The 25,523-nt window shown below is 34.9% G+C and overlaps 2 protein-coding genes and 1 non-coding gene across 4 annotated transcripts; all 3 read left to right on the top strand.

The window, feature by feature from the left end:
• The first annotated feature begins 9,500 nt into the window (after positions 1 to 9,500).
• Positions 9,501 to 9,607, top strand: LOC121213484 (small nucleolar RNA R71). The gene has a single exon (XR_005908865.1). It is a non-coding gene; the product is annotated as a small nucleolar RNA R71 (small nucleolar RNA).
• Positions 9,608 to 14,964: 5,357 nt separating this feature from the next.
• Positions 14,965 to 17,754, top strand: LOC107919885 (style cell-cycle inhibitor 1-A). The gene is made up of 4 exons (XM_016849301.2): positions 14,965 to 15,118; positions 15,323 to 15,448; positions 16,365 to 16,420; positions 17,366 to 17,754. The coding sequence occupies exons 1-4, from the start codon at positions 15,052 to 15,054 to the stop codon at positions 17,597 to 17,599; spliced, it is 483 nt and encodes a 160-aa protein (XP_016704790.1). The 5' UTR covers positions 14,965 to 15,051; the 3' UTR covers positions 17,600 to 17,754.
• A 254-nt stretch (positions 17,755 to 18,008) lies between these two features.
• LOC107919883 (pentatricopeptide repeat-containing protein At3g24000, mitochondrial) lies at positions 18,009 to 23,804 on the top strand. Of its 2 annotated transcripts, XR_005907652.1 has the most exons (3): positions 18,040 to 21,600; positions 23,247 to 23,301; positions 23,475 to 23,804. XR_005907652.1 is itself a non-coding variant. In XM_041085152.1 (1 exon), the coding sequence occupies exon 1, from the start codon at positions 18,646 to 18,648 to the stop codon at positions 21,457 to 21,459; it is 2,814 nt and encodes a 937-aa protein (XP_040941086.1). In that variant the 5' UTR covers positions 18,009 to 18,645; the 3' UTR covers positions 21,460 to 21,754. The 2 variants fall into 2 exon arrangements, 1 of the variants encoding a protein (XP_040941086.1); XM_041085152.1 differs by lacking the exons at positions 23,247 to 23,301; positions 23,475 to 23,804 and having other exon boundaries at positions 18,009 to 21,754.
• Positions 23,805 to 25,523: the final 1,719 nt, after the last annotated feature.

Below are 25,523 nucleotides of genomic sequence, written 5' to 3'. Positions count from 1 at the left end.
AAACTAATAAAAACATACCATCATAAAGTGAAGGTTTTATATTAGACAATGATAGGGGGAAGAGAATAAGGGTGAGTTTAAAACAAATTTAGTATAATATGTATTGTAAACTAAAAAAAAATGTGATGATGATGCATGGATATTATAATTTACCTTGACTATGCCTTGAAATTTTCTCTTTGAAAAGTCATTACTTTAATATTCTATTGTTTTTGTGAAACACCCCATCCTCAACTTGATCGTTAGATTCGAGTGTGTGATGTCACATTACGTCACTGAAGCAGCTCAAGCTACTATAACACTAATACATTCAATTTAATCATCAAAATAATTCATATAAAAGCATTTATACACTTTTTTATTTTGTTTCATCAATTTATAGGGGTTATATAGCTTAATTTCAGAATTAGGACTCAAATCCTGACTCAAATGTCAAAATTCAAAGTTATGTCTCGAGATAGGGGTCTTCATGTCTCAAGACAAGCAATAAATTATTTTGTGATTTTTTACTTTGAAGTTAACATGTCTCGAGACACTATGTTGTGTCTTAAGGCAAGGTCCTTTATGTCTTAAGACCAACCTCTCCTGTTTTCTTATTTTTGCTTTGATGTTTAAATGTCTCAAGACAAGAGATTCTTGTCTTGTCTTGAGACTTGGAACAGGGCAAAACTATTGAGCTTCAATGTTCTTCAATCTCGAGACAAAAGTCACTTGTCTCGAGACCTAGGAATGATTGTCTTAAGACTATACAATATGTCTCAAGACCTCAGGCTCTTGAATGAAAAATTTATGTGAATTTTGTTCTAACGGTCCCAAGACATGTTCTTTCCATCTTGAGACTAAGTGATCAAATTATCAAAATCCTACACTTTTAAGTCTCCAAAGACTTAGTCAAATGAACCTAAACATACCTAAAATATAACAAAAACATATTCAACCAAGAGAAAGGATTGTAAGAAACTGTAATTCTACGTCATCATTATCCCTTTCCAATAGAAGAATGGCAAATAAGATTTTTCCTTTTAATTTTTAAGGGAATAACTTATATAGTATGGATTGAAACTGGAAACAAAAGAAAAACCAAAGAATATTGTTTAAGAAGTTGTGACTAGCAACTAGTACGGAGGCCAGTGCCGCTGTCGACAAGGTTAAGATATGGTTTGAGAAAGTTAAGCAGCTAGGGTTTTTTTCTTTTATTTTTGACTGATAATAAAAAGGAATAATTAAATTTAGACTTAACATTTTTTTAATGTTTAAATAGTATTGAAATATTATATATTTAATTTATGTGATATAAATTACATAATATATAAAAATAAGATAAAAATACGTTAAAAAGGTATAAAATGGGTTGGGCTACGTCCAAACCTTAATGTTGAAGCCTAAGCTCAACCCATAATGGGCCCAATTTTTTCCCAAGCAACACATTTTGAATACGGTCTAACTCCGATGGTAAATCCAATTGAGTAGGCAAAAGGACCAACTCTCTCTAAAACTTCACACAGACTAATAGACCTCAACCTTAACTTCCCTTTACAGCTGAACTACAACACCTTCCATGGTGAAACCTTCAAAAATACTTTGTCACCCATTTAATACTTGAAATCTTTCCGCTTAAAGTGTAACACCCTAAACCCGGCCTAGATGTTATGGCCAAATCTAGTGACATCACAAGGAATAGGTTTTGAAAACGGTGTTGACTTGATAAACCATTAACATTTCATAGTTCATATACATTCATAATTTACTGAAAACACCAATTAGTCAATTTGTTTGCCAAAAACTTATTACAGTAAACCTTCATTTGCATAAAACTATCATTTTTAGAGAAAACATTTTGTCAAAGCATGCAAATTATCGAGTAATGAAACCAAACCAACAGTTAAAAGTCCATACAGTCCAAAGAGTCCCATAAATTACACACCCTTAATTAAAAACCAAAAATCTTAAATAAAACCATAAAATAATAATTTTAAGCAATTTACGATCGAGTAGTCGCCGCTGAGTCTCTGCCGCACTGATCCGTCTAACTCTATGGATTACTTGAACAGAACAGGCAGACGGATGTGAGTTTTTGTAAACTCAGTGTGTAACCCAACAGAATTAAGCATGCAAACATACAGATTATCACATATACAATCAAATATAGATTCGGGCCCATGCCCATTTCAGATACAGTTAATAGAATCAGATATACAGATCAGATAATCAGAATCCTACCATCATTCTCTAAACACCAACTGTAACCATTCTAGCACACCATGTGGGGTTAAAAAAACACCCACCCGTCCCTACACATCATATCGTGCCATTACGACACTTATCAGATAAGGTGCAACCAAGCTGCTAGAATATAGGCGATGATCACCATTCAGAACATTTCCTCCTCATATACAAATCCCATCCCAATAACAGTTACAGAAATTAGATATAGATATAACAAATTACATATGCGCAACATGCTTATATACAGAAAACAGATATACGTATAGTAGTACAGTAAGGCATACATTAAGTATCCTACTCAGATCAATCTATCAGAGTATCATAGCATACAAATTAGGGTTTAATAACCCTTACTGACCCTACAGTAGGCCCACAGTCGATCGGAGCGACCCGCATGACCTTGAGAAAATTTCAGAATTATAGGCCCATATGCCTATGTGGGCCACACAGGCAAATTGGCCTTGGCCTTATGGTCTACACGGCCTAGCCCAAAATTCACACGCTTATGTGAAATGTCCATGTGGGCCCACACGTCTGTATGACCAACACACCCAACTTGGCCTAGCCCGTGTGGCCCACACGGCTATATCTTGTGTACGACCAAGCCTTCATCGATCACACAGTTGTGTCTCGTACACCGCCATCCACATGGGCGACCACACGTCCGTGTAGTGTTGACAGTGCAGTTTTTTGGCTTTTGTTGAAACTTCATTTCCTGCGTTTCAAGTACACACCTGATTCGTTTTCGTCAAAAAATCACTCCCGAGACCACCAACACCTATCATTGTCCAACATATCACTAAATTAGTCGTTTCAAACAAGACTAACCCGAACTACAACGAGATAGACAACCCTTACAATTACCAAAACCCTTACCTTCGAACAACAATGATGATTTTACACAACTAGAGTGTCGATTAACAGCAACCAGCCCCTTGAACTTCTTCTAAACCATACAAAAATAAGCCCCATCAACCAACGATTTACAAACCAAAATAATTAACCACACTTACCACACGCACCAAAAACACCTAAATATCAAGATGCGGGATCACGACAACAGTCAAAAAATGAGAAGCAGAATCGCCAGAAAGAAAGGAGGGAGAAGAAAGTGATAGAGATTAGGCAAAAAATTAACGTAAGAGTTCTTTGGGAATTTTTGGAAGAGAAAGAAAATTTAGAAAAAGAAAAGAAAATCAGGTAATTATCAAGAATCCCTCAAATTCTTCCCCACTATCCCACCAATAACCACTTATCAGAATCCCAACTCCACCAAAATTCTATCAGATAACAGAGCAAAAATATAACACCCTCGCTAACGTAAGAATTCGAACACAAGACCTCCACCACACCAACACCCTTACCATTCAAACCAGCAAGCTCATTCTAATATGAATTGACAGGCAATTAAATATAAGTCCACCGAACAAAAGTAAGGCTTAGATAAAAAATAACAAAATTAATAAATCCGGGACTTGAACCCAAGACCTTATATACACCCCCAAAACACTTAACCACTGAAGCAGATACACATTTGTGTAAGATATTTACAGAAATATGAATAAATTATTCAGGGCGTTACATAAAGTCTACATACAACTTCTGGTATTCAACACTTCCTTTGATACGTGATATTCGTGACAGGTTCTAAAAATTTATAATTAATCGCTCTTGAAACTAACTATTATCACGATGAAGGCAAGTGTATCTATTGAACAGTAGTATAGTTTTAGCAAGACCAGATTGTCGAACCGAAAGGAACCAAGAGTACTAGCAATTACTTTCTTTTTATTATCTAGCCTAAAAATTAAGGGAATTTGTTTATCTAAACTAATTAATTAAACTAAGGGTGCACAGAGAGAAAATTAGGGAAAAGTTTTTGTGAAAACTCGATTGATTAAGACAATACCCAAGGAAAAATCCACCTAGGCTTCACTTATTATTTGACTCTGAATTAGACGATTTATTCATTTGACTTGATTCATAGAAATCCCTAAGTTATATTATCATCCCTCTCGAGACTAATAACGTCTAACCCTAGGTTAATTTATTGAAATCTCTTTCTAATTAACACCCTAGTGTTGCATTAACTCGATCTATGGACTCCCTTATTAGGTTTCACCCTAATCCGGCAAAATCTTGTCACCCTATCTCTAGGCGTGCAATCAACTCCGCTTGATTACGAAAAATTTACTCTTAGACAGGGACTTTTTCTCCTTTGAATAAGCGCATTAACTTGAATCAATATCCTGGAATATTAAAACAAGAATTAAGAACACATAATTAAGAACAAGTCAAATATTTATCGTACAGTTCAGATAATAATAACAAGATCCGTCTTAGGTTTCACTCCCCTTAGGTATTTAGGGGGTTTAGTTCATAATTATGAAAGAAAACATATCAAAAGAGTAAAAATAACAAAACATAAAGAAAACCCAAAACTCCTGAAGGAAATTGAAGGGAAATCTTCAGTCTTGACGATGAATCCGGCTTCTGAGATAGATCAATCGACTTTTCTTGAGTAATTCCTTGCCTCCTACTCCGCATTCCCATTTCTAATGCCTCCTCAAGTGTTTAAATAGGCTTTAGAATGCCTAAGAACCCTCAAAAGTGGCCTTTTCCGAATAAGACTATACTTGGGCTCGACAGGGACATGTCCGTGTGACACTTCCGTGTGCGCTTGCTTCAGACTGTGGTCCAGGCTGTTAAATAGACACGGGCGTGTGGTCTACCCGTGTAAGTCGTGCTTCGTTTCTGCCAAACGGACACAGCTGTGTGGACTACCCGTGTGAGAAAGTTCAGACCGTGTTGATTTCTCATGTTGGTCCATTTTCTCCGTTTTCGGCCCGTTTCTCGCTCTTTTTATTCTCTTATGCTCACCTAAGTATAAAACATGAAATTAAAGGATTAGGAGCATCGAATTCACCAAATATAAGGAGAAATCATCCATAAATATGCTAAGTATGGGATAAAAATATGTATAAATTACGGTTTATCAAATGCCCCTACACTTAAGCGTTTGCTTGTCCTCAAGCAAAATTATCAACTCACAATCAAAATAAACTCTTCTCAACTTATAATCCCTATCGATAATATCTCAAAATAAACCATAAGTATTCATACATTGAGAATTCAACTAGAAGAACATTAAAGTTTCAAACATTCCAAGTTGAGCATTTTATCACAAAAGCATAGGTGTATCCCCTCATTTAAGTGATTACCTTTGATTTAAAATATCACAAAGTTTAACATCCTCACTAAAGGTTCACTCAAATCACTTGAGGTGTTTAAGGAAAATAAATGAAGCACTCATTAGTCAATATGAAACGTTATTACTATAGGCTTGCATGAAAATTAAATCTCCACTACTATATATTGAGATGATATGTCAATCAAAAGGTCTTTAGAAGGTTGTAACGTGGCTTTGGTTAGGGGGTGTGGTCACAAGCTGAAAGAAAAGGTTAGAATCGAGATTGAATTGAAAAATTACCTAACTAGAAAAAAAACTAATCATTAATTGAATACAAGTAAGCTTCAATTAACACTTAAACTCAAAAAACGATGAATAACTACTAATATATATGTATGTATTTTTTTAAAACAAGTCAAATAACATAGGCAATCTATAAAAATAAAACATAGCTAAGCAATTTATTCAAATCAAATCTTGACAAAAATAGGGATCAAATTAATTTAGAGGATTTCAACAATAATGGGTTAAGGGTTAATATTGAGGGAAAATAAATGATTGGGTTGTTAGGCTCAAGGGGGTTCACTAAGGGTTAATTGTGAAGGTAGGCTTTTATGAAGTGAGTGGGTTAAACCTAAGTGCCTTTATCTTCTCGACATATCAAATCAAACGATGTGGTCTTGACATGCATAATCAAGCAAGTTCTAGAATGACAATTCAATATTGACGCACTCAAAGCAACAATAAAAGTGAGCATGAAAGAAATAATAGATGCTCTACAGGTTCAAGATCTCACAAAAATTATGGCTTTTTGATGTTTAAACCTGTGAATTTTAACTTAAGATAATACCTAAACTTGGGGAAACAACATAAAAAATTTTAATTCTCAAAAATCAACTTTATCATTCTTGATTCTCTAATTTCTTAAAGTTTGAATAGTCAATACATAAATGCATATGTTTTAATTCAAGACATATTAATAGAAAATCATAAATCAATCAAAATTCATTCTAATAATGATATGAGAAGATCAAATGAGAATAAGACCAAATTCAGGGATTTTTCTGATAATGATTTAAAAGACCCCCCACACTTAAGATGTACATTACCCTCAATGTACAAAGTTAGATTTACAACGGTATAGATATAAGATCATAAGATAGGGAGAGAATTGAAACTTCTTGAATGATGAATGAACTCCTTGATTTGGAGTTATGGAGAATAATTGGCCAAGGCAATGATGAGATTGAAGGAGGATACTCCGATGGTGGTAGAGGTTGGTTCCACAACCACAGTGTCAGCGAAGAAGTTATCGTGGTAGTCGGGCAGGACATGGCAGTCGTGGAGAACCTTTTCCAGCTTTGAAGCTCTTTATAACTGTGATAGAATCAGGAACTTCTCCTAGGAAATATAAAGAAACATAATTACTCGTAAAGAAATAACCGAATAAAAATTATAAAATCTCAAGATAAAATAAAAATAGTATTAAAGGAAAATAAAAAGTAATTTTAACATATAAATAAAGATAAAAATAAAAAATAAAAATAATAGGTGTTTATAAAAAAATTGGGGCACACGGCCGTGGTGCATGCCCGTGTGCCCTTATTTCAGCCCGTGCGTTTCGTGGTTTTTGAAATTGGGCGCATTGGTGCACACAGCCATGTTGCACGGTCGTGTCATTCTTCGTTCGCTAATCCTACGCCCGTGAATGAAGGCACACGCCCGTGCTGTTTTGACAGGCTCGACCACAGTCGGTGGGCAGGGGCGTGCAGTTTCAACTACTGTTTCAAGACACGGGCGTGTCTCATACTCGTGTTGTTTTAACAAGCTCGCCCACGGCCACGTCGTACGGCCATGGCAACTTATCGCATCTCGCATTGGGAAAAATTTTGCCCTGTTTTCACACAGTCGTATCATACGACCATGTCTCCTCCCGTGGCGTGAGCACAGCCTAAGGCACGCCCGTGTGCCTGGCCGTGTGGATTAGAAAACTTGTGTTTCAAGGACTCAGTTAGTGATTAGATGTTAAAAACTAAAATTTTAAAGAAATCAATACTCTTAGAGCTCGGGTTGCCTCCAGAGAAGCGCTTATTTATAGTCTAAACTCGACTTACTTCTATCTCGCATAGTCATGGTGGTTCGAAGAGTTTACACTCCTCATCCCTACTATCAATTTTATGAAAATAAGGTTTTAGACGAGTATGATTTACCTTGAAAGTGCTGAATTTAGGATGAATTACCTCAACTGTACCGTATGGAAAAATATTGAGTACCGTGAGAGGAATTTCTTCATTAGATTCAGAAGTGGCAATACGAGGATCTGCTGCATCCAGTAGTACTTTGTCTCCAACCTTAAGTTGATTTGGTGGAATATTGAGCTTGTTAAGGCGTGGTTTTGGTTTATGTGTCCACCATTCATCTAGTTCCTTAACTCGTAGCCTTTGTTCTTCATAGATAGGTCTTTTGTTGTTGCTTGAACACGGCTTATGTGCACTCTTCGAACCTATTTTCTGCACAGAGGGTTTCACCACATGATCAATAATAGTAGTATGATTTATGCAATCACCCTCGATTTTTGAGGTGTTACTCAAATTACGAGCTTGAAGAGTGATTGTTTTATCGCCCATACGAAGTGTGAGTTCACCTGTACCAACATCAATTATCGTTCTAGTAGTTGCTAAAAAGGGCTTCCCTAAAATTAAAGGCACGTTAATCCTCCTCTATGTCTAGAACAACGAAATCAACTGGGAATATAAATTTGCCAATTTTAACGAGTACATCTTTAATAATACCCCTAGGAAATCTGATTGTTTTATCGGTTAATTGAAGACCCATCCTAGTTTGTTTGGGTTTTCCAATACCTAGTTGCTTAAACATTTTGTAAAGCATGACATTGATACTAGCCCCTAAATCAGCCAAAGCATTATTAACATCTAAGCTACCAATTAAACAAGAAATCGTAAAACTTCCTAGATCTTTTAATTTGTTGGCCTGCTTATTTTGTAGTATGGCTGAGTAAATCGTATTTAGCTCTACATGCGACGCCTCAACCAATTTCCGCTTATTTGTTAAAAGCTCCTTTAAGAATTTGACTGCATTTGGCATCCGCGAAAGAGCTTCAATAAACGGTAAATTAATATGTAATTTCTTTAATAATTTAAGGAATTTACCGAATTATTCGTCTGTCCAGTCTTTCCTTATCGCATTGGGGAATGGCACACAAGGTTTGTACTCTTTACTTATAGGTGTTTGTTAACTGTAGTCTACCTCACCTTTGCTTTAACTTACCACGATTCTTTGTCTTGGTTCTAGTTCAGGTTCCACTAACCCTTCCTTGTCTTGGATGGTAATTGCATTGAGCTGTTCCCTTGGGTTAGATTCAGTGTTACTCGACAGGCTATCTTGTGGTCGTTCAGATATTAATTTGGCGAGCTATCCTATCTAAGTTTCGAGCCCTTGGATTGACGCTTGTTGATTCTTAAGTGCTGTCTTGGTATTTTGAAAATGAGTTTCTGACATTGAGATGAATATTGTTAGCATCTTCTCAAGGTTTGGCTTTTTCTCTTGTTGGTAGGGTGGTTGTTAGAAACCTGGAGGTGGTGGTCTCTGATTCCCTTGGCCTCCCAATGAGAAATTTGGGTGGTTCCTCCAACCTGCATTGTAAGTGTTACTATAAGGATTATTTTGAGATCGAGGATTATTACCCATGTAATTTAACTGCTCATTCTCCATGTTGTGGCCATAGGGTGGGTATTCTGAATTGCTTGATCCACCTCCACTTGCTTTGTACTGCATTACTGAGTGAACCTGTGAAGAACCAAGAAAACCGTCAATTTTTCTATTCAAAAGTTCTACCTGATTAGAGAGCATGGTGACCGAATCGACGTTAAAAACACCGGCTATTTTTGTTGGCTTTGTCCTCGTGACTTGCCACTGATAATTATTCAGTTACATCTCTTCTATAAATTCATAAGCATCCTCAGGTGTCTTATTATTGATAATTCCACCAGCAGCTGCGTCAATCATCTGTCTAGTCGAAGGATTCAAGCTATTGTGAAATGTTTGAACCTGTAGCCAGAGTGGTAACCCATGGTGAGGGCATCTTCTCAAAAGGTCATTGTATCTCTCTCATGCATCGCAGAGTGTTTCTAAATCCATCTACACAAAAGAAGAGATATCATTACGCAATTTAGCCATTTTAGCCGGCGAAAAATATTTTAATAAAAACTTTTCGGCCATTTGTTCCAAAATAGTGATTGACCCTCGTGGTAAAGAGTTCAACCACTGCTTAGCTTTGTTCCTCAATGAAAAGGGAAATAAACGAAGATGAATGGCATCATCAGAAATGCCATTGATTTTAAATGTATCGTAAAACTCCAGAAAATTCGCCAAGTAAGCGTTGGGATCCTCGTCCTGCAAATCATCAAACAGAACAAATTGTTGTATCATTTGAATTGTGTTAGGTTTCAATTCAAAATTATTTGCAGCAACAACAACACTAACTATGCTGGATTCAGTTCCTAACAAAGAAGGTTTAACATAATCATACATAGTACGCGGAGTAGGATTCTGATTAGCAGCAATCGCAGGAGGTAACGGATTTTTCTGGTTTTCAGCCATCTCCTCGGTTATGGTGTGAGTATCGTCCTCTTGCTCTTCCTCTGTGTATCTTAAGTTTTACCTTATTTCTCTTCTGTTTCTGCAAATTGTGCGATCGATCTTACTATCGAAAAGTAATGGTCCTGATGGGTTTCTTCTGGTCATAGACTAGAAAAACCCGTCAGAAGAAAATAAAAGTTAGAAAAGTGAAATTAAACTAAAAATAGATGCACTAAAAGTAAATATGGCTAAAGTAATAAAAATCGAATGTTCCTAATATCTTAGTTCCCCGGCAACGACGCCAAAAACTTGATACATGATATTCGTGAAAGGTTTTCAAAATTTATAATTAATAGCTCTTGAAACTAACTATTATCACGATGAAGGCAAGTGTACCTATCGAACAATAGTATAGTTTTAGCAAGACCGGATTGTCGAACCTAAAGGAACCAAGAGTGCTAATAATTACTTTCTTTTTATTATCTAGCCTAAAAATTAAAGGAATTTGTTTATCTAAACTAATTAATTAAACTAAGTGTGCACAGAGAGAAAATTGGGGAAAAGCTTTTGGGGAAACTCGATTGATTAAGACAATACCCAAGGAAAAATCCACCTAGATTTCACTTGTTATTTGACTCTGAATCTGACGATTTATTCATTTGACTTGATTTCTAGAAATCCCTATGTTATATTATTATCTCTCTCGAGACTAATAACGTCTAACCCTAGGTTAATTAATTGAAATCTCTTTCTAATTAACACCCTAGTATTGCATTAACTCGATCTATGGACTCCCTTATTAGGTTTCACCCTAATCCAGTAAAATCTTGTTACCCTATCTCTAGGCATGCAATCAACTCCGCTTAATTACGATAAATTTACTCTTAGACAAGGACTTTTGCTCCTCTGAATAAGCGCATTAACTTGAATCAATACCCTGGAATACTAAAACAAGAATTAAAAATACATAATTAAGAACAAGTCAAATATTTATCATACAATTCAGATAATAATAACAAGATCCGTCTTAGGTTTCATTCCCCTTAGGTATTTAGGGGGTTTAGTTCATAATTATGAAAAAAAACATCTCAAAAGAGTAAAGATAGCAAAAAATAAAGAAAACCCAAAACTCTTGAAGGAAATTAAAGGGAGATCTTCAGTCTTGATGATGAATCCAGCTTCTGAGATGGACCAATCGGCTTTCCTTGAGTAATTCCTTGCCTCCTACTCTGCGTCCCCCTTTCTAGTACGATTGCTTCAGACCGTGGTTAAAGTTGTTAAATAGGCACGGGCATGTGGTCTACCCGTGTAAGTCGTGCTTCGATTCTGCCAAATGGACACGGCCGTGTGGACTACTCGTGTAAGGAAGTCCAAGCCGTGTTGATTTCTCATGTTAGTTCATTTTCTCCGTTTTCGGCCCGTTTCTTGCTCTTTTTATTCTCTTATACTCACCTAAGTATAAAACATGAAATTAAAGGATTAGGAGCATGGAATTCACCAAATCTAAGGAGAAATCATACATAAATGTACTAAGCATGAGATAAAAATATGTATAAACTGTAACACCCCTTACCCGTGTTCGACGCCGGAACAGGGTACGAGGCATTACTGGACTTAATCACTAATCATCGTATAAAAACCGATTCATAATTTCACTCTAATTTAAAACTTTTTCAAACACATTCAAGCTATCCCTTAAAAAGAGCTTACAAGGCCCATATCATGCTTTAATTCAACCACACACATAGGCAAGCATGCACCTTCATAAATTGCATCATTTAATTAATAACATAATCAAGACTATCTATATTAAATGACTTTATACAATAAAGACCTTCAAATAACATAGGTCAGTATTTTAAGCCAATTCCTAGCAACTTAATAACAATTAAACGAGTCTCCATACATGCCAAAGACTTAAATACTTTAAAACCTTTATATATTGATCAATAGTTTGATAGTGTGATTTAACCTCCAGCGACTTCAACTCAGGCTAACATCTGCTACACTATAGGAAAAAGGAAAGGAAGGGAGTAAGCATTATAGCTTAGTAAGTAAGTATGTAAATATTAATAAACAATACATTATCATACTTTAAACAAATTCACAATATGTTCCCGGAATATTACCATCACAAACACACATACTTTCACTATTACAATCATAAACAGGTTCAAAATAAGCTATCTAGAATGGTACCAGCAACTAAATTATTTATTTCTGGAGCTACAGAACTCCAAATTACAAACCGTTAATTTTCCTTGAAACTAGATTCACATATATTATTACCATAAAATTTTCAGAATTTTTTGTCTATCCAATTAGTACAGTTTATTCATTGAAGTTACCCCTGTTTCACTGCTCAACTGTTCTGACCACTCTTCACTACGAATCAATTTTCTCCTTGTACAGAATTCAAAGGATGTTCTTATTTATTTCATTTGAAACTAGACTAATTAAGGATTTCAAGCATATAAATTATATCCCCTAATTATTTTTTTACAATTTTTAATGATTTTTCCAAGTCAAAACAGGGGATCACGTAGTCATTTTGAACCAGTCTCTCAAAAACTCAAATATCTCATAATATAGAATTCTTTTGCTTGCTTTGTTTTTGTTATATAAAAATAGACTCATTAATCTCTAATTTTATATCTCATTCAATCTATGATTCAATTTCTACTATTTTTGGTAAATTTTTAGATTCACGTCACTATCTATAACAGTTTTATTGTCAATTTTAATCTTTCACACTTCAATTGTATTCATCACTTTCCCATAACAATCTTTCCAATTTCCAATCACATATCGAGCATGTTTCTCATAAGTTACACACTATACTTACACTTATCATCACAAAGTCATACACAATTTCATTTAATCAATTTCCCAGTTGAACGCTTCGGAATAATAACAGATACGCGATGGTATCGCACACAACCCACCTTTAAAATCGAAGCTCTCTTGTACACATAGTGGCCTTCACTTAGCACCACTCATGTGACCTAGCTCGATTGTGCACATAATTTTGGCTCTCTTGTACACATGGTGAATACTTAGTACCACCCATGTGACCTAGCCAGTTTATCTCGTAGCTCTCTTGTCTACATGGTGTCCTTCACCTGGAACCACGCATGCGACCTAGCTACATCATAATGTCTCGTAGCTCTCTTGTACACATGATGTGCACTCAGTACCATACGTGTGACCTAGCTACATACCATCTGTATCATCTAATCTTTCCGAAGGTTCAACCAGGATTTCTCTCTCTTTCTAATACTTGATTCCATACTTCCAATAGTCAATTATGATTCAAAAATCAGCTACAATACATAAAATATGCTGAAATACAAAAACATAATAAAGATAATGTATTATTTACATACAAACTTACATACTTTCTCATTTCCATGTCGAATTAATATTGAACATTTAAATCATCATAATTATACTTACTTTCAACACCTCGGCAATCATAGTAAATATATCAATTTTACATTGAAACATGCATGAATTAATGCTTATTATACATATGAACTTACCTCAATACTAAAACAGCCATTTTACCAACTTTCCTGATTTTCGATTTTTCTCCCATTCTAGATTCAAATCTCGCTTTTCAGGATCTAAAACATCATATTTTACTTATTTAATTAATTTAATATTCAAAACAGTCCTTAAATCAAACTTTGGAAAAATTACAATTTTGCCCCTAAACTTTTTGCATATTTACACTTTTGCCCCTAGGCTCGGGAATTAAACTTTATCCCTTATTCTTATGTTTTATGACATGCTGATTATTTTTCCCTTCTATGAAAACATCAAATTCTCACTCTAACACATAGTTATGAACAATAACAACTTTTACCAATTAAGCCGTTTTATTCATTTTTGCTTAAAACCGCTTAGCAAAAGTTATTTAACATAATTTCAGCCTTCATATTCTACCATAAAACATCAAAATAAACACATTTCACCTATGGGTATTTTTCCAAATATGAACCCTAGCTTAAATTATTGCTAGAATAAGCTTAATCAAGTTACCGGGATTCCAAAATCGTAAAAAACTTGAAAAACGGGGCTAGAACGGACTTACTATTGAGCTTGAAAAGCTTGAAAACCCTAGCCATGGCTTCCCCCATGCTAATTTCGGCCTCCATGAAAAAGATGAGTCAATTTTGGCTTTATTTTCCCTTTTTATTTCTTTTAATTACCAAATGACTAAAATGCCCTTAAGTTCTTTCTTTAAAATTTTGTCCTATTCATGCCCATTTTTGTCCAAACGAAATATAATGGTCTAATTTCTATTTAAGGTCCTCCTCTTTAAACCCCCATTGATATTTTTCAACTTTTGCAATTTAGTCCTAAAAGTCCAATTAAGCACTTTATCCGTAAAATTACTTAACGATATTTTTACACAATATTTTAATCAATAAATAAACCTTAAAACTTAATCGGAATAAATTTTTTGACTTCGAATTCATGATTCTAAAACCATCGTACCGTTTAGGCCCTAAATCGGGCTGTTACAGCAACTTCTGCAAATAAGCCCTAATAGGCAAATGATGTGTGATTTTAATCAAGAGAAAGCTAACAATGTTGTCCTTAATTAGTACAATCCAATATCATTGTCTCAAGTTCAAATGATGTGTGAAAAAGGTTTATGTGACAAATAATGACAAATACTTATTAAAATGTTTATATTTATATATCAATTAAATGATGTTTTGGTTAAAATGCTAAAATTGATGGTTAGATGTTTATAATTTTTTTTAGTTCAAATGTCTTATATGTAAATTTTAATTGACCTATAAAAATAAATTTTAATAATTTTCAATTGAATTGAAATGCAATTGATGCGTGGCACATCTTAATCAAAAGTTTATTATTGGAGAGACATAGGATCTGATCGTACAAAGATTTATTATGAAATTATCATTATGGCACAAGGGTATTTTAGTCATTATGAAAATTTTAAAATTTCTATTGGCATGTGTAGAACAGAAAGAAAGAAGGGGAAAAAAATCTGAAGAGAAATGGGAAGCGATAGGAAGGAAATGAGAAGCAAGAAACGATCAAAATTTTCTTCTTCTGGTTCTGAAGGTCGACTTCAATTTTCTATTTCTCAACAATAATTCATTTTTTTCTATTTTTGATTTTAAAAAAATTGGACAAAAACGTTAGAACCCTAATTAGAACTGCTTAGAGTTTCAAGTAAGATTGATTCAAAATTAAATTAGCTTGATGAAAGTTTTTGTTTTTTAAACTTTTTAGTCTGGTTATACTTGGTTTGCTGTAAAAATACAGATGAAGGAAGGGATAAAAGGCAAAGGAGAGGCGAAGAAGAGGAAGAGGAGAGGAAAAGCAGGAAGAAGAATGATAAGAAAGAAAAAAGGAAAGATAAGAAATCTCACAAGCACTCTTCTCATAAAGGTTTTAATTTTAAGTTTATAAGTTCAATATTATTTCTCCTTTCTATTTTGTTTTTAATTTATTGAATCTTTGTTGGGCATTGTGTTTAGGAGTCAAAAGTTGGAAGAATTGGGTTATATTCATTTGTTAACTTAAAATTTTACAATTTTAAGAACAGTGAAGGCATACTTAGGAGGGGGAAGTTGAAGGGACAATATGTAGTCAATTGTGAATGGAGATGTTTATATGGCTGCTTTAATTAGCTCTAGCAGCTGTTTTTACTTGATATGTCGTTTGGTTCAATTTTATGCCTTTATGATCGTAGGATTTATGGGGACTATTTGTAATGAGAGTGGTAGTTATCCTATGGCATTTGTAAAATTTCTAATCCGATTGAAATAGTGATACACTGGCAAGTACACGCTACTGTCAGTCGCCAATATCGCTTCTTAAAACTTCATTCTGGAAGTTGTTGATGTAATAACTATATTAGCCCTTTAGATGGCTTAGGTTGATCTTCTCACCTGCATCATGTTTACATGCTTTTTGGTCTTTGCTCATGCTAAAAGTTGAATAACATATTATTAGTGAACTAGATGTTAACTTTTTGTTAGATTAATGACTTGAAGTGTAAGTTGACTATGAGAGACCACCATTGTAATATTATTCCAGTGACTGAATTTGAAGGAGAGTTTTACTTGAATAAATATTATAGTTGCATATTAAGTTATAAAATTCTGATAAATTTATTGTCTGAGAATTGTATTGAATATCCAACTACATCTCTTTATTAACATCTAAAGGCTGATATGTTCTGTTTGTTGAATTTCTTAATGTCAATTCTTTGGGATCATACTAAAAACTGCAATTTCAGCATTGCTTGTGTTCTGCATTTTGCAAATTAGCTATGACAAGTTGATTTATTTGCTTGACTCAGAGAAAAAGTTGAAGGAAAAGCACAAAAGTAAACATCATAAAGGTGACCGCCACTCGGTGAGTCCTCTTGTTCTGCTTTGTAGAAGTCAACCTTGACATTTATAAGATTGTAAGTCATAGTTTCCTTTAACTGTTGCACCAAAGAATTAAGTTACTTCTTAAGGGACATGATGTGAAATTGGAAGCAGAATGCAATCTGTATAATTTGGCCATATTGGTGTAATAGTTCATAGTTAAATTTTTTTTTTTTTTTGGGGGGGGGGGGGTGGGGAGGCCTTCTTGTGTTCGGTTTTTCGAAACAAGGGTTATAGTTCTCTGTTAAAGCATTGAGAACTCTGATGAACCGCTCTTGAGGAATACTAAAAACACAGTTTCTAGGAACTGTAAGTAGAAGGAATTCAGGTTGGGCTGCTATATGACTTAAGGATACTTCAAAATCAGCTCAGAGACTAGATGTCTTATTACTACTGTTTTGTCATGTATGTTTTAAGTTCAAACCTTCCCCAGTAAATAGAAAAGCATATTTTCCTAAGGGAGGCAGAGGTGAATTGCAGTCCTGTCTACAGTATTTTATTTATTGAGATAGCTCTATAATGCAGTCTGTATTTTGCTTTGTTATGTTTCATTTAACAAACTTTGCATCTACATTACATTGGTCTTAAGTGTTTATATAGTTTAACTTGTTGTACAAGAATGCTATAATTATCCAACACATACCTTTAATAATTCACAAAAAGCAATAAATTATCAACTTGTGGTTAAGATTTTCATCTAACTTTTCCACTCTTATATATTGGATGCATGGGGAAAGGCTATTAAATATGAAACCATACAGTGTTAAGTTCAACTTTCCGAAATCTTAGAATGACAACTGGACACACTTTTGCTTATATATCATTTTCCTGCCTATGAAGTTGGTGGTAGTTGTGTGGGAATAACATTTAAAATGAGGTTTTCCATGAAATTTATAATTTTCTGATGTTCTTTTCTCTATTCCTGCAGAAACATGGGTTCCAAGAGCTATCCAATGATGACTATTTTTCAAAGAATAATGAATTTGCTACATGGCTGAAAGAAGAGAAACGTGTGTTTTTCTCTGATCTTTCATCCGAGTCTGCTCGGGAATTATTTGCAGACTTTGTTAAAGACTGGAATAACCAGAAACTCGGATCTCAATACTATGAAGGCATTGCAAGTGGGCCACGGACTGCACATAACTGGAAAATCAAACAGTAGGAAGGGAGAGAGAACCTTCAGCAGCTTGATCCCTACTTTCTTTTTTCTTGTTTGCACTCCTTTTATATGTACTGATTCGCAGTATTAGTATGGATAGATGTTGTAACTTGCAGTGTGCATTTGCAGCAATAGAAATATATTTGTTGTTTTGCTCATAGTTCTTCCATGGAAACTGAGTATGGCAAAGAAATTATTTTAACCCACATTGCTTAGCTCTTTATCAATCTTCGGGCTTTGCTCTAAAATATACTTGGGCGATGTTCAAATTGACTTGCTGCAATTTCAAACCCAGTTAGTCAAATGTAACTTGATTTATCATAGTTCTTCCATGGATAGATGTTGTAACTTGCAGTGTACATTTGCAGCAATAGAAATATATTTGTTGTTTTGCTCATAGTTCTTCCATGGAAACTGAGTATGGCAAAGAAATTATTTTAACCCACATTGCTTAGCTCTTTTATCAATCTTTGGGCTTTGCTCTAAAATATACTTGGGCGATGTTCAAATTGACTTGCTCTAATTTCAAACCCAGTTCTTGGATTGCGCTGAGCTCAACTTCAATGAAATTAAATCAATTGACATTCCTAAATTCTTACCATAATAATCTTCCCATTTAGTCAAATGTATTAATAAACTGAAGTTCAAAGCCTCTAGCCTCCAAGTCCAAGCCAGCGAATTTGACCTTTGTTTCTCCGCTTTTGTTCATTAACGAACACCAATAACCAGAGCTGGCTATTTACTGCAGAAACCTTCTCAAATCCAAACTCCCATTGCTCCACACTGCTTTACATAACCTTCCTTCCCGAACCCTGAACCAATTTCATTCCATCTCCTCTATTCGATGCCCAGAAAAAGAAGACGACGACGAAAAACCCGGAAACTATTCCACCGTTTCCCTCTCAAACCACCCTAACCCCGATATCTCTTGTTTCTACCGAAAGGGTTTCTCTCAAATCCCCCATGAAACCACTGGCAAAGCCTTACATGCACTTTGCATCAAGGGCTTAACCCCTTTAAGCTTATTTCTGACAAATACTTTGATTTACATGTACTCAAGGTTTGCTCTTGTTGATTGCGCTCGTTACCTGTTCGATAGTTTGTCTGTTAGAAATGCTGCTTCTTGGAACACTATGATGTCGGGGCTTGTTCGCGTTGGTTTATATGGGGACGTGATGCTTTTGTTTCGTGAAACGCAGAATTTTAGTGTTAGGCCTTCTGGGTTTCTTGTTTCAAGCTTGATAGCTGCTTGTGATAGGTCGGGTTGTATGTTCGGTGAAGGAATTCAAGTTCATGGTTTTGCTATTAAAGTTGGTTTGTTATATGATGTGTTTGTGGGAAGCTGTTTATTGCATTTTTATGGAGCTTACAAGAGAGTTTTTGATGCTCAAAGGATCTTTGAGGAGATGCCTGAGAGGAATGTAGTTTCTTGGACTTCATTAATGTTTGGATATTTAGATAATGGAGATTTCGAGAATGTTATGTATTTATATCAGGAAATGAGGAAAGAGGAGATTAGTTGTAATGAGAACACATTTGCGACTGTGATAGCTGCTTGTTCTTCGCTTGAAGATGAATTATTGGGTCTTAAAGTTCTTGCTCATGCTGTAAAATCTGGTTTTGAAACTAAAGTATCTGTTGCTAACTCTCTTATAAATATGCTTGGTAGTTTAGGGAGTCTAAAAGAGGCCTATTATGTTTTTAGTCACATGGATGAACGTGACACAATCTCTTGGAACTCAATAATTTCTGCACATGTTCAGAATGGACTTTTTGGAGAATCAATGAGGTTCTTTCATTTGATGCGTCATGTTCATAAGAAAATAAATTCTACTACTCTTGCAACTCTGCTTTCGATCTGCAGCTCTGTGGATAATTTAAAATGGGGAAAAGGAATTCACAATCTAGTCATTAAGTTGGGACTGGATTCAAATGTTTGTACATGCAATTCGCTTTTAGGTATGTATTCTGAGGGTGGAAGGTTGGATGATGCAGACTTTGTCTTTAAAGAAATGCCAGAGAGGGATTTAATTTCTTGGAATTCCATGATGACCTGCTATGTTAGAGGTGGGAGGAGCCTGGATGTCCTAAAATTATTGAACGAAATGCTTCAAATGAAAAAAGCAATTAACTATGTGACTTTTATGAGTGCATTGGCAGCTTGCTCAAACTCTGAGTTTATTGCTGAAGGAAAGATTGTGCATGCTCTTGTAATTCTTTCACGTCTGCATGAGAACTTGGCTGTTGGAAATGCATCTATTACAATGTATGCAAAGTCTGGTACGATGGTTGAAGCAAAAAAGGTTTTCCAGATGATGCCAAAGCGAAATCAAGTAACTTGGAATGCTCTCATTGGTGGCCTTGCAGAGAATGAAGAACCTGATGAAGCAGTAAAAGCCTTTCAGTTGATGAGAGAAGAAGGTATAAAAGCAGACTACATTACATTGTCAAATGTTCTGGGTGCTTGCTTGACCCCTGATGACTTATTGAAACATGGGTTGCCCATTCATGCACATATTGTCTTAATAGGATTTGAATCAAATAGTTATGTGCAGAATTCTCTTATCACAATGTATGCCAAGTGTGGTGATCTCCAATCAAGCGAATGCATCTTTGATGGATTGCTCAATAAGAACACAATCTCATGGAATGCAATTATTGCTGCAAATGCTCATCATGGTCTTGAGGAAGAGGTCTTAAAATGTATTGTAAAGATGAAAAATGCTGGTATAGATTTAGATCAATTTAGCTTCTCTGAAGGTCTTGCTGCTGCAGCTAAGTTGGCTGTTTTGGAGGAAGGCCAACAACTCCACTGTTTGGCAGTCAAACATGGACTTGACTTGGATCCTTTTGTTACGAATGCTGCAATGGATATGTATGGAAAATGTGCAGAAATGGATGACATGTTAAGAATACTTCCCCAACCACTCAATAGATCACGATTATCATGGAACATACTGATATCAGCTTTTGCCAGACATGGCTATTTCCAGAAGGCGAGAGAAACTTTCAATGAAATGCTAGAAATGGGGCTGAAGCCTGACCATGTTACCTTTGTCTCTCTTCTTTCTGCTTGCAGTCACGGGGGCCTGGTGGATGAAGGTCTTGCGTATTATGCTGCAATGAGCAAAGAGTTTAATGTCCCACCAGGAATAAAGCATTGTGTATGTATAATTGATCTTCTTGGACGATCAGGAAGGCTTATTGAGGCTGAAACTTTTATCAACGAAATGCCTGTCCCACCTGATGCCCTTGTCTGGCGGACCTTGTTGGCTTCATGTAAAATCCATGGCAATTTGGAACTTGGGAAGAAAGCTGCAGAGCATCTTTTTAAATTAGATCCATCAGATGATTCAGCTTATGTTCTATATTCTAATATTTGTGCAACTACTGGAAAATGGGATGCCGTAGAGGATGTAAGGAGACAAATGGGGTCATATAACATAAAGAAGAAACCTGCGTGCAGTTGGGTGAAGTTGAGGGACCAGGTGGTTTTGTTTGGAATGGGGGACCAAACGCATCCTCAGACCAGTGAAATATATGCAAAGTTGGGAGAGCTTAGAAAGTTTATTAAAGAAGCAGGTTATGTTACTGACACTAGCTTTGCTTTGCAAGATACGGATGAAGAACAAAAGGAGCATAATCTTTGGAACCACAGTGAGAGACTTGCCCTTGCATTTGGATTAATTAATACTCCAAATGGTTCAACTATTAAAGTTTTCAAGAACCTTCGTGTTTGTGGTGATTGTCATTCTGTTTACAAGTTTGTCAGTGGAATAATAAGGAGAAAAATTATTTTAAGGGATCCTTACCGGTTCCACCATTTTAGTGGTGGCCAATGTTCTTGTTGTGACTACTGGTGAAAATAGATATTTGTGAGCGGAAGCAAGATCTTACGACAGGAATAGCAAGTAAGGTGCTGTTGGTGTATAGGATATAGGTATAGGTCTGTCATTGATTTTGGAGAACCAAAAGCCTAACAACCTAATCTATCCAACTTGAAGGTACTGATAAAATCTCAATTATTCGGTGCAATGAGATCTTGATGTGAAGCTTCTTCATGCTTTCTTGTTTAATGAGTTTCTATTTCTTGATGTTGATATTTTTTTGTTACTTGGTTGAAAGGATATTATTAATAAAAGAACAATAAATTTTCAATATTGAATTGTAAACTGCTGTTGGTCATTTTATGAGATTCAAGTGATTGTGGTTTCCTAATATATCATGTAGTTTTTAAGTACATTGGCTTTTTGTAAAGGTGGGATTTTGAAGCCAAAGAAAAGAGAGGTTGATGGTTAGGGTGTTAAGCTACTCTTTGTATGCATGATCACTATCTCACCCTACATGATTTAGATCATCATGTACATAAATGATATATGTATCTGCACTTGTAGGCAAGTCCATGCACACACTCTCACATTTAGTAGGTACGGTCAGAAGAGAACTGGTCTACGAAGGTGTTTATGTAATTCATTTGGTTCATTACTCTGTTTAAAGTTGGGGAAACATGCGTGTTGGAAGGAAGACACCAGTTGAGAGAGCATTGTAGAATTATTGAAATTAAAGGAGAAGTACATTGTCCATAAATTTTACCCCACAAAAAACAAGAAAAGATCGTGACTTAAATATTAAGTGTGTCATGGGAGATCAGTATAGGAGTTTGCTACAAATGATTGAGGGATTAGAATACCTGCAATCCCGTGGGTGAAATTATTACAAATTGAATTATGATGAATTCATTTTGGCCATTATTGGATAAATTATTTGAGAATTGTAGTCAATCCAACTATGCATTTGAAAAGCATGTCGTCCTCAAAATATTTTTTCTCTGCAGGTTATATATATGTGTATATATAAAAATTAGAATAGCTAGTAGGCTGAAAGTAATAAATTATTTTTTGGATCTTATGCGGCACTGACTGCAATTTTCAAATTCAAAGGTGGGGAGGGGGAAGCATCTGCCTGGTAGTTATTTCCTTTTTAGTATTTATAGAAGATTCTATTCAGTTTAGATAGTTATACACACATATACTACAATAAGTTCCCTGACAAATTTGTTTCATTGAATCTTGGCTTCCGAAAATGTTGATGTATTAATTTAACTATACTAAGTATTAATTGGTATTGGTGATTTTGGGGTTTGAGTGCACTCAGATTCTTTCTCTATTTGAAAAATGGAGAATATATGATTATTTCAAGTTATCAGTTGAGATTATGAATTGATCAGTTGAAACTAAAATATAAATATGTATTTATCAATTTTAAATATTTGTTGGTTTTAGGAATTCAAATGTAAGTCTATAGTGAGACACTCACAGCAGCACATTCTCTTCCATATGAAGGATTATTTTGTTGACTTATTCCTGTCAATTGTATGGTTAAATGTTTATGATATAATTATTTTGTGGGAACTGTTATGATTATCCAACCTGGCTTTGCATTGCATTTGGTCCATGACTCAGTATATTCTGTTTGTTGAATGCCTTATTTACTTTTTCATGCACCAATATTTGGAGATATGCATTGAATATTTGGTAAATTTCAGCAATGTTCTTTTCTAAATGCTTGAGAATTGCAGTTGGTCTGAATTGCTTCTCTCCTACGTTTTGCAAAATTGATATATCACATTGATGCCCTTTGGTTGACTCAGATAAGAAGTCAAATCAGAAGCACAAAAGGCAAACATCAGAAAGGTGACCATCTTGGTGAGTACAGCATTACAGAATTAAACCTTTGTGTATATCAAATTTTAGTTCTAATTTATTTTTTTGGTAAAGTAAGGATTCTGATGGACATCTGGACTTAGGATCATATTTCATTCTTGAGAATCTGAATAACACAAATATTATGAATACTCAAATGCGAAGTATGGCTGTAGGGGTAGATTCCATAATATGCTTGACCATTTTGCATGCACCAGTGGTAGAGGCTCTACCAACAGACTACTCAGTCATTGCACCTGTGAATCATTTGCTTGCCTACTTGTTTTTTATTTTTTGCATGAAAGTGAAGCTTGATGTTTTTTTTAGAACTGAAAAGAAAAAAAAGAAGCTTGATGTTTTTTATTTCATTTCCTTAAAAACATGTATTCTAAGACCTGGATGACAGATTTCTTCGGGTCCAAACAAGAATTATTCTAGACTTCGTTGAATTCTTTTATTATTTTGAAAAATGAATTAATGAGAAAATCGTTTCACTGCAAATAAAATACTAACAAATATTTTTAATTATTTTTACCTCTTATATATATATATAATATACATTAAACAGTGAGATTTGATATATTTTGTAGAAATCTAAATAAATCTTCAGTTTGAGCCAACAAGCTTTAAGTTGAAGTAATAACAATAATACCAACTAAGCTACCAGTTAACTATTATTAATTCAAATTGTAATATTCTCATATATTTCCTAAACTATTCATAAACCTCCCAAACTAATTAAATTGAAGGATATTATGCATTTTAAATATGTTCAAACTTTACTACCTTCAAGTTGTAATAGCAATGGTACCAACCTCCTTGGGCTAAGAATTGACCAGCCACGCTATCATGATTTAAATTTAGAGCACCATATTTAAGAACGTTATAAGCTTAAAGTATTCAATTATTAATTTCATTCCACCAGCTATCTCTCTGCTTCTTTCTTTTTTCCTTCTTATTGCCCTCTCTTCACCATTGTATCATCGTTCTGAATCTTGTGCTCTTTTTCGTCTACCTACTTCTCCCAACCAATCATAAACAACCATATATATATTTTTTATCAGCTCTCTCAAGGTTCCAGTAATCTTTTTCTCCAGCTTTGTTAGAATCTTTTGCTCATAGCAGAAACTTTATTTGGTTTACTTGATGTTGATTTTTTAACTGATTTTAATTCCTTGTCTTCAGAATTTTTTGGTAACTGTAAAATTTTCTGCTTTAGGAGAAACAGAGGACTTTTAGATTTTTATCATTTGTATTCTTTTAGAAACATGAACGTAATGAGAAAAAAGAATTAGAAGGCTTGAGGGATCGATATGCTTAGGGTTCTGGTGGACTTTGTTTTCTATGGTAGGTTTTTAGGTGAATTTAGTGTCTTTTAGAAATCAAAATTTAGATGAATGGGTTTTAGTGTAGGAGATGGGATTTAGGGTTGGCATCTCATAGGAAATGATTTTTGTTCGTAGTATGAAAATAGTCTATGATTGAACACAATGACTAAGCTTTACTTCTTGTGATTGTGTCATCCTCTTTGTATGTTAACGATTGGAATAATTTCTGATTTTATGTGGGTCTTTATGAATTGTTTGTGTGAAAGCCCAATTTCGTCTGGGCCCAACCAAACAGAAACCAAACCAAAATAATAATATAAAAAAATAATAATATAGTTCAGAGTCAATTTACAAACAGTAGACTTAAATTACATTAAGCCCAAGTGGCTCAAATAAAAAAAACCTAAAACCCACAACACCTGAACTTTTTAGAAAAAAGAAACTCTAACCTATCCCTAGAGCAGCACCCTAGCTTGTGCCGCCGCCACCAATTGCTTGCCACCGCCTGTTAGGAAAAGAAAGAAAAGACAGAAATCAAACACAAGCAATTGAAACAGTTGGAGAAATATGTAATGCTTGGAACCAAACCTGCAGAATAAAAAGATTTGCGGCAAGTTCGATGACGACCCCCGAATATAATGGGTGGTGAGGTAAAAAAGTCAATGACAAATCCCTGTGCCAAGTCAAAAAGGCATTCGATTAATGGAAGTGATCCCGTCTGAGCTAGAAATTATAAAACAGTATTTTGAAAAAAAGGAATTCGAAGCTAGGAAAGAAGATAGAGCGATTAGAGGAGTAAAATATGCAATTAGGATTAGATGTTGACGTCCAGAAGCTAGAGGCTGATAAACTAAGAAAAGGAAAGAAGAAGGCCAAGGAAGAACTGGACAGTTTAAA

This window comes from Gossypium hirsutum, chromosome A13, assembly GCF_007990345.1.
Source record: "Gossypium hirsutum isolate 1008001.06 chromosome A13, Gossypium_hirsutum_v2.1, whole genome shotgun sequence".
In the NCBI taxonomy this organism is placed as follows: Eukaryota; Viridiplantae; Streptophyta; class Magnoliopsida; order Malvales; family Malvaceae; genus Gossypium; species Gossypium hirsutum.
The sequence above is the reverse complement of the archived record's forward strand: the minus strand, read 5'-3'. Positions and strand labels throughout refer to the sequence as shown.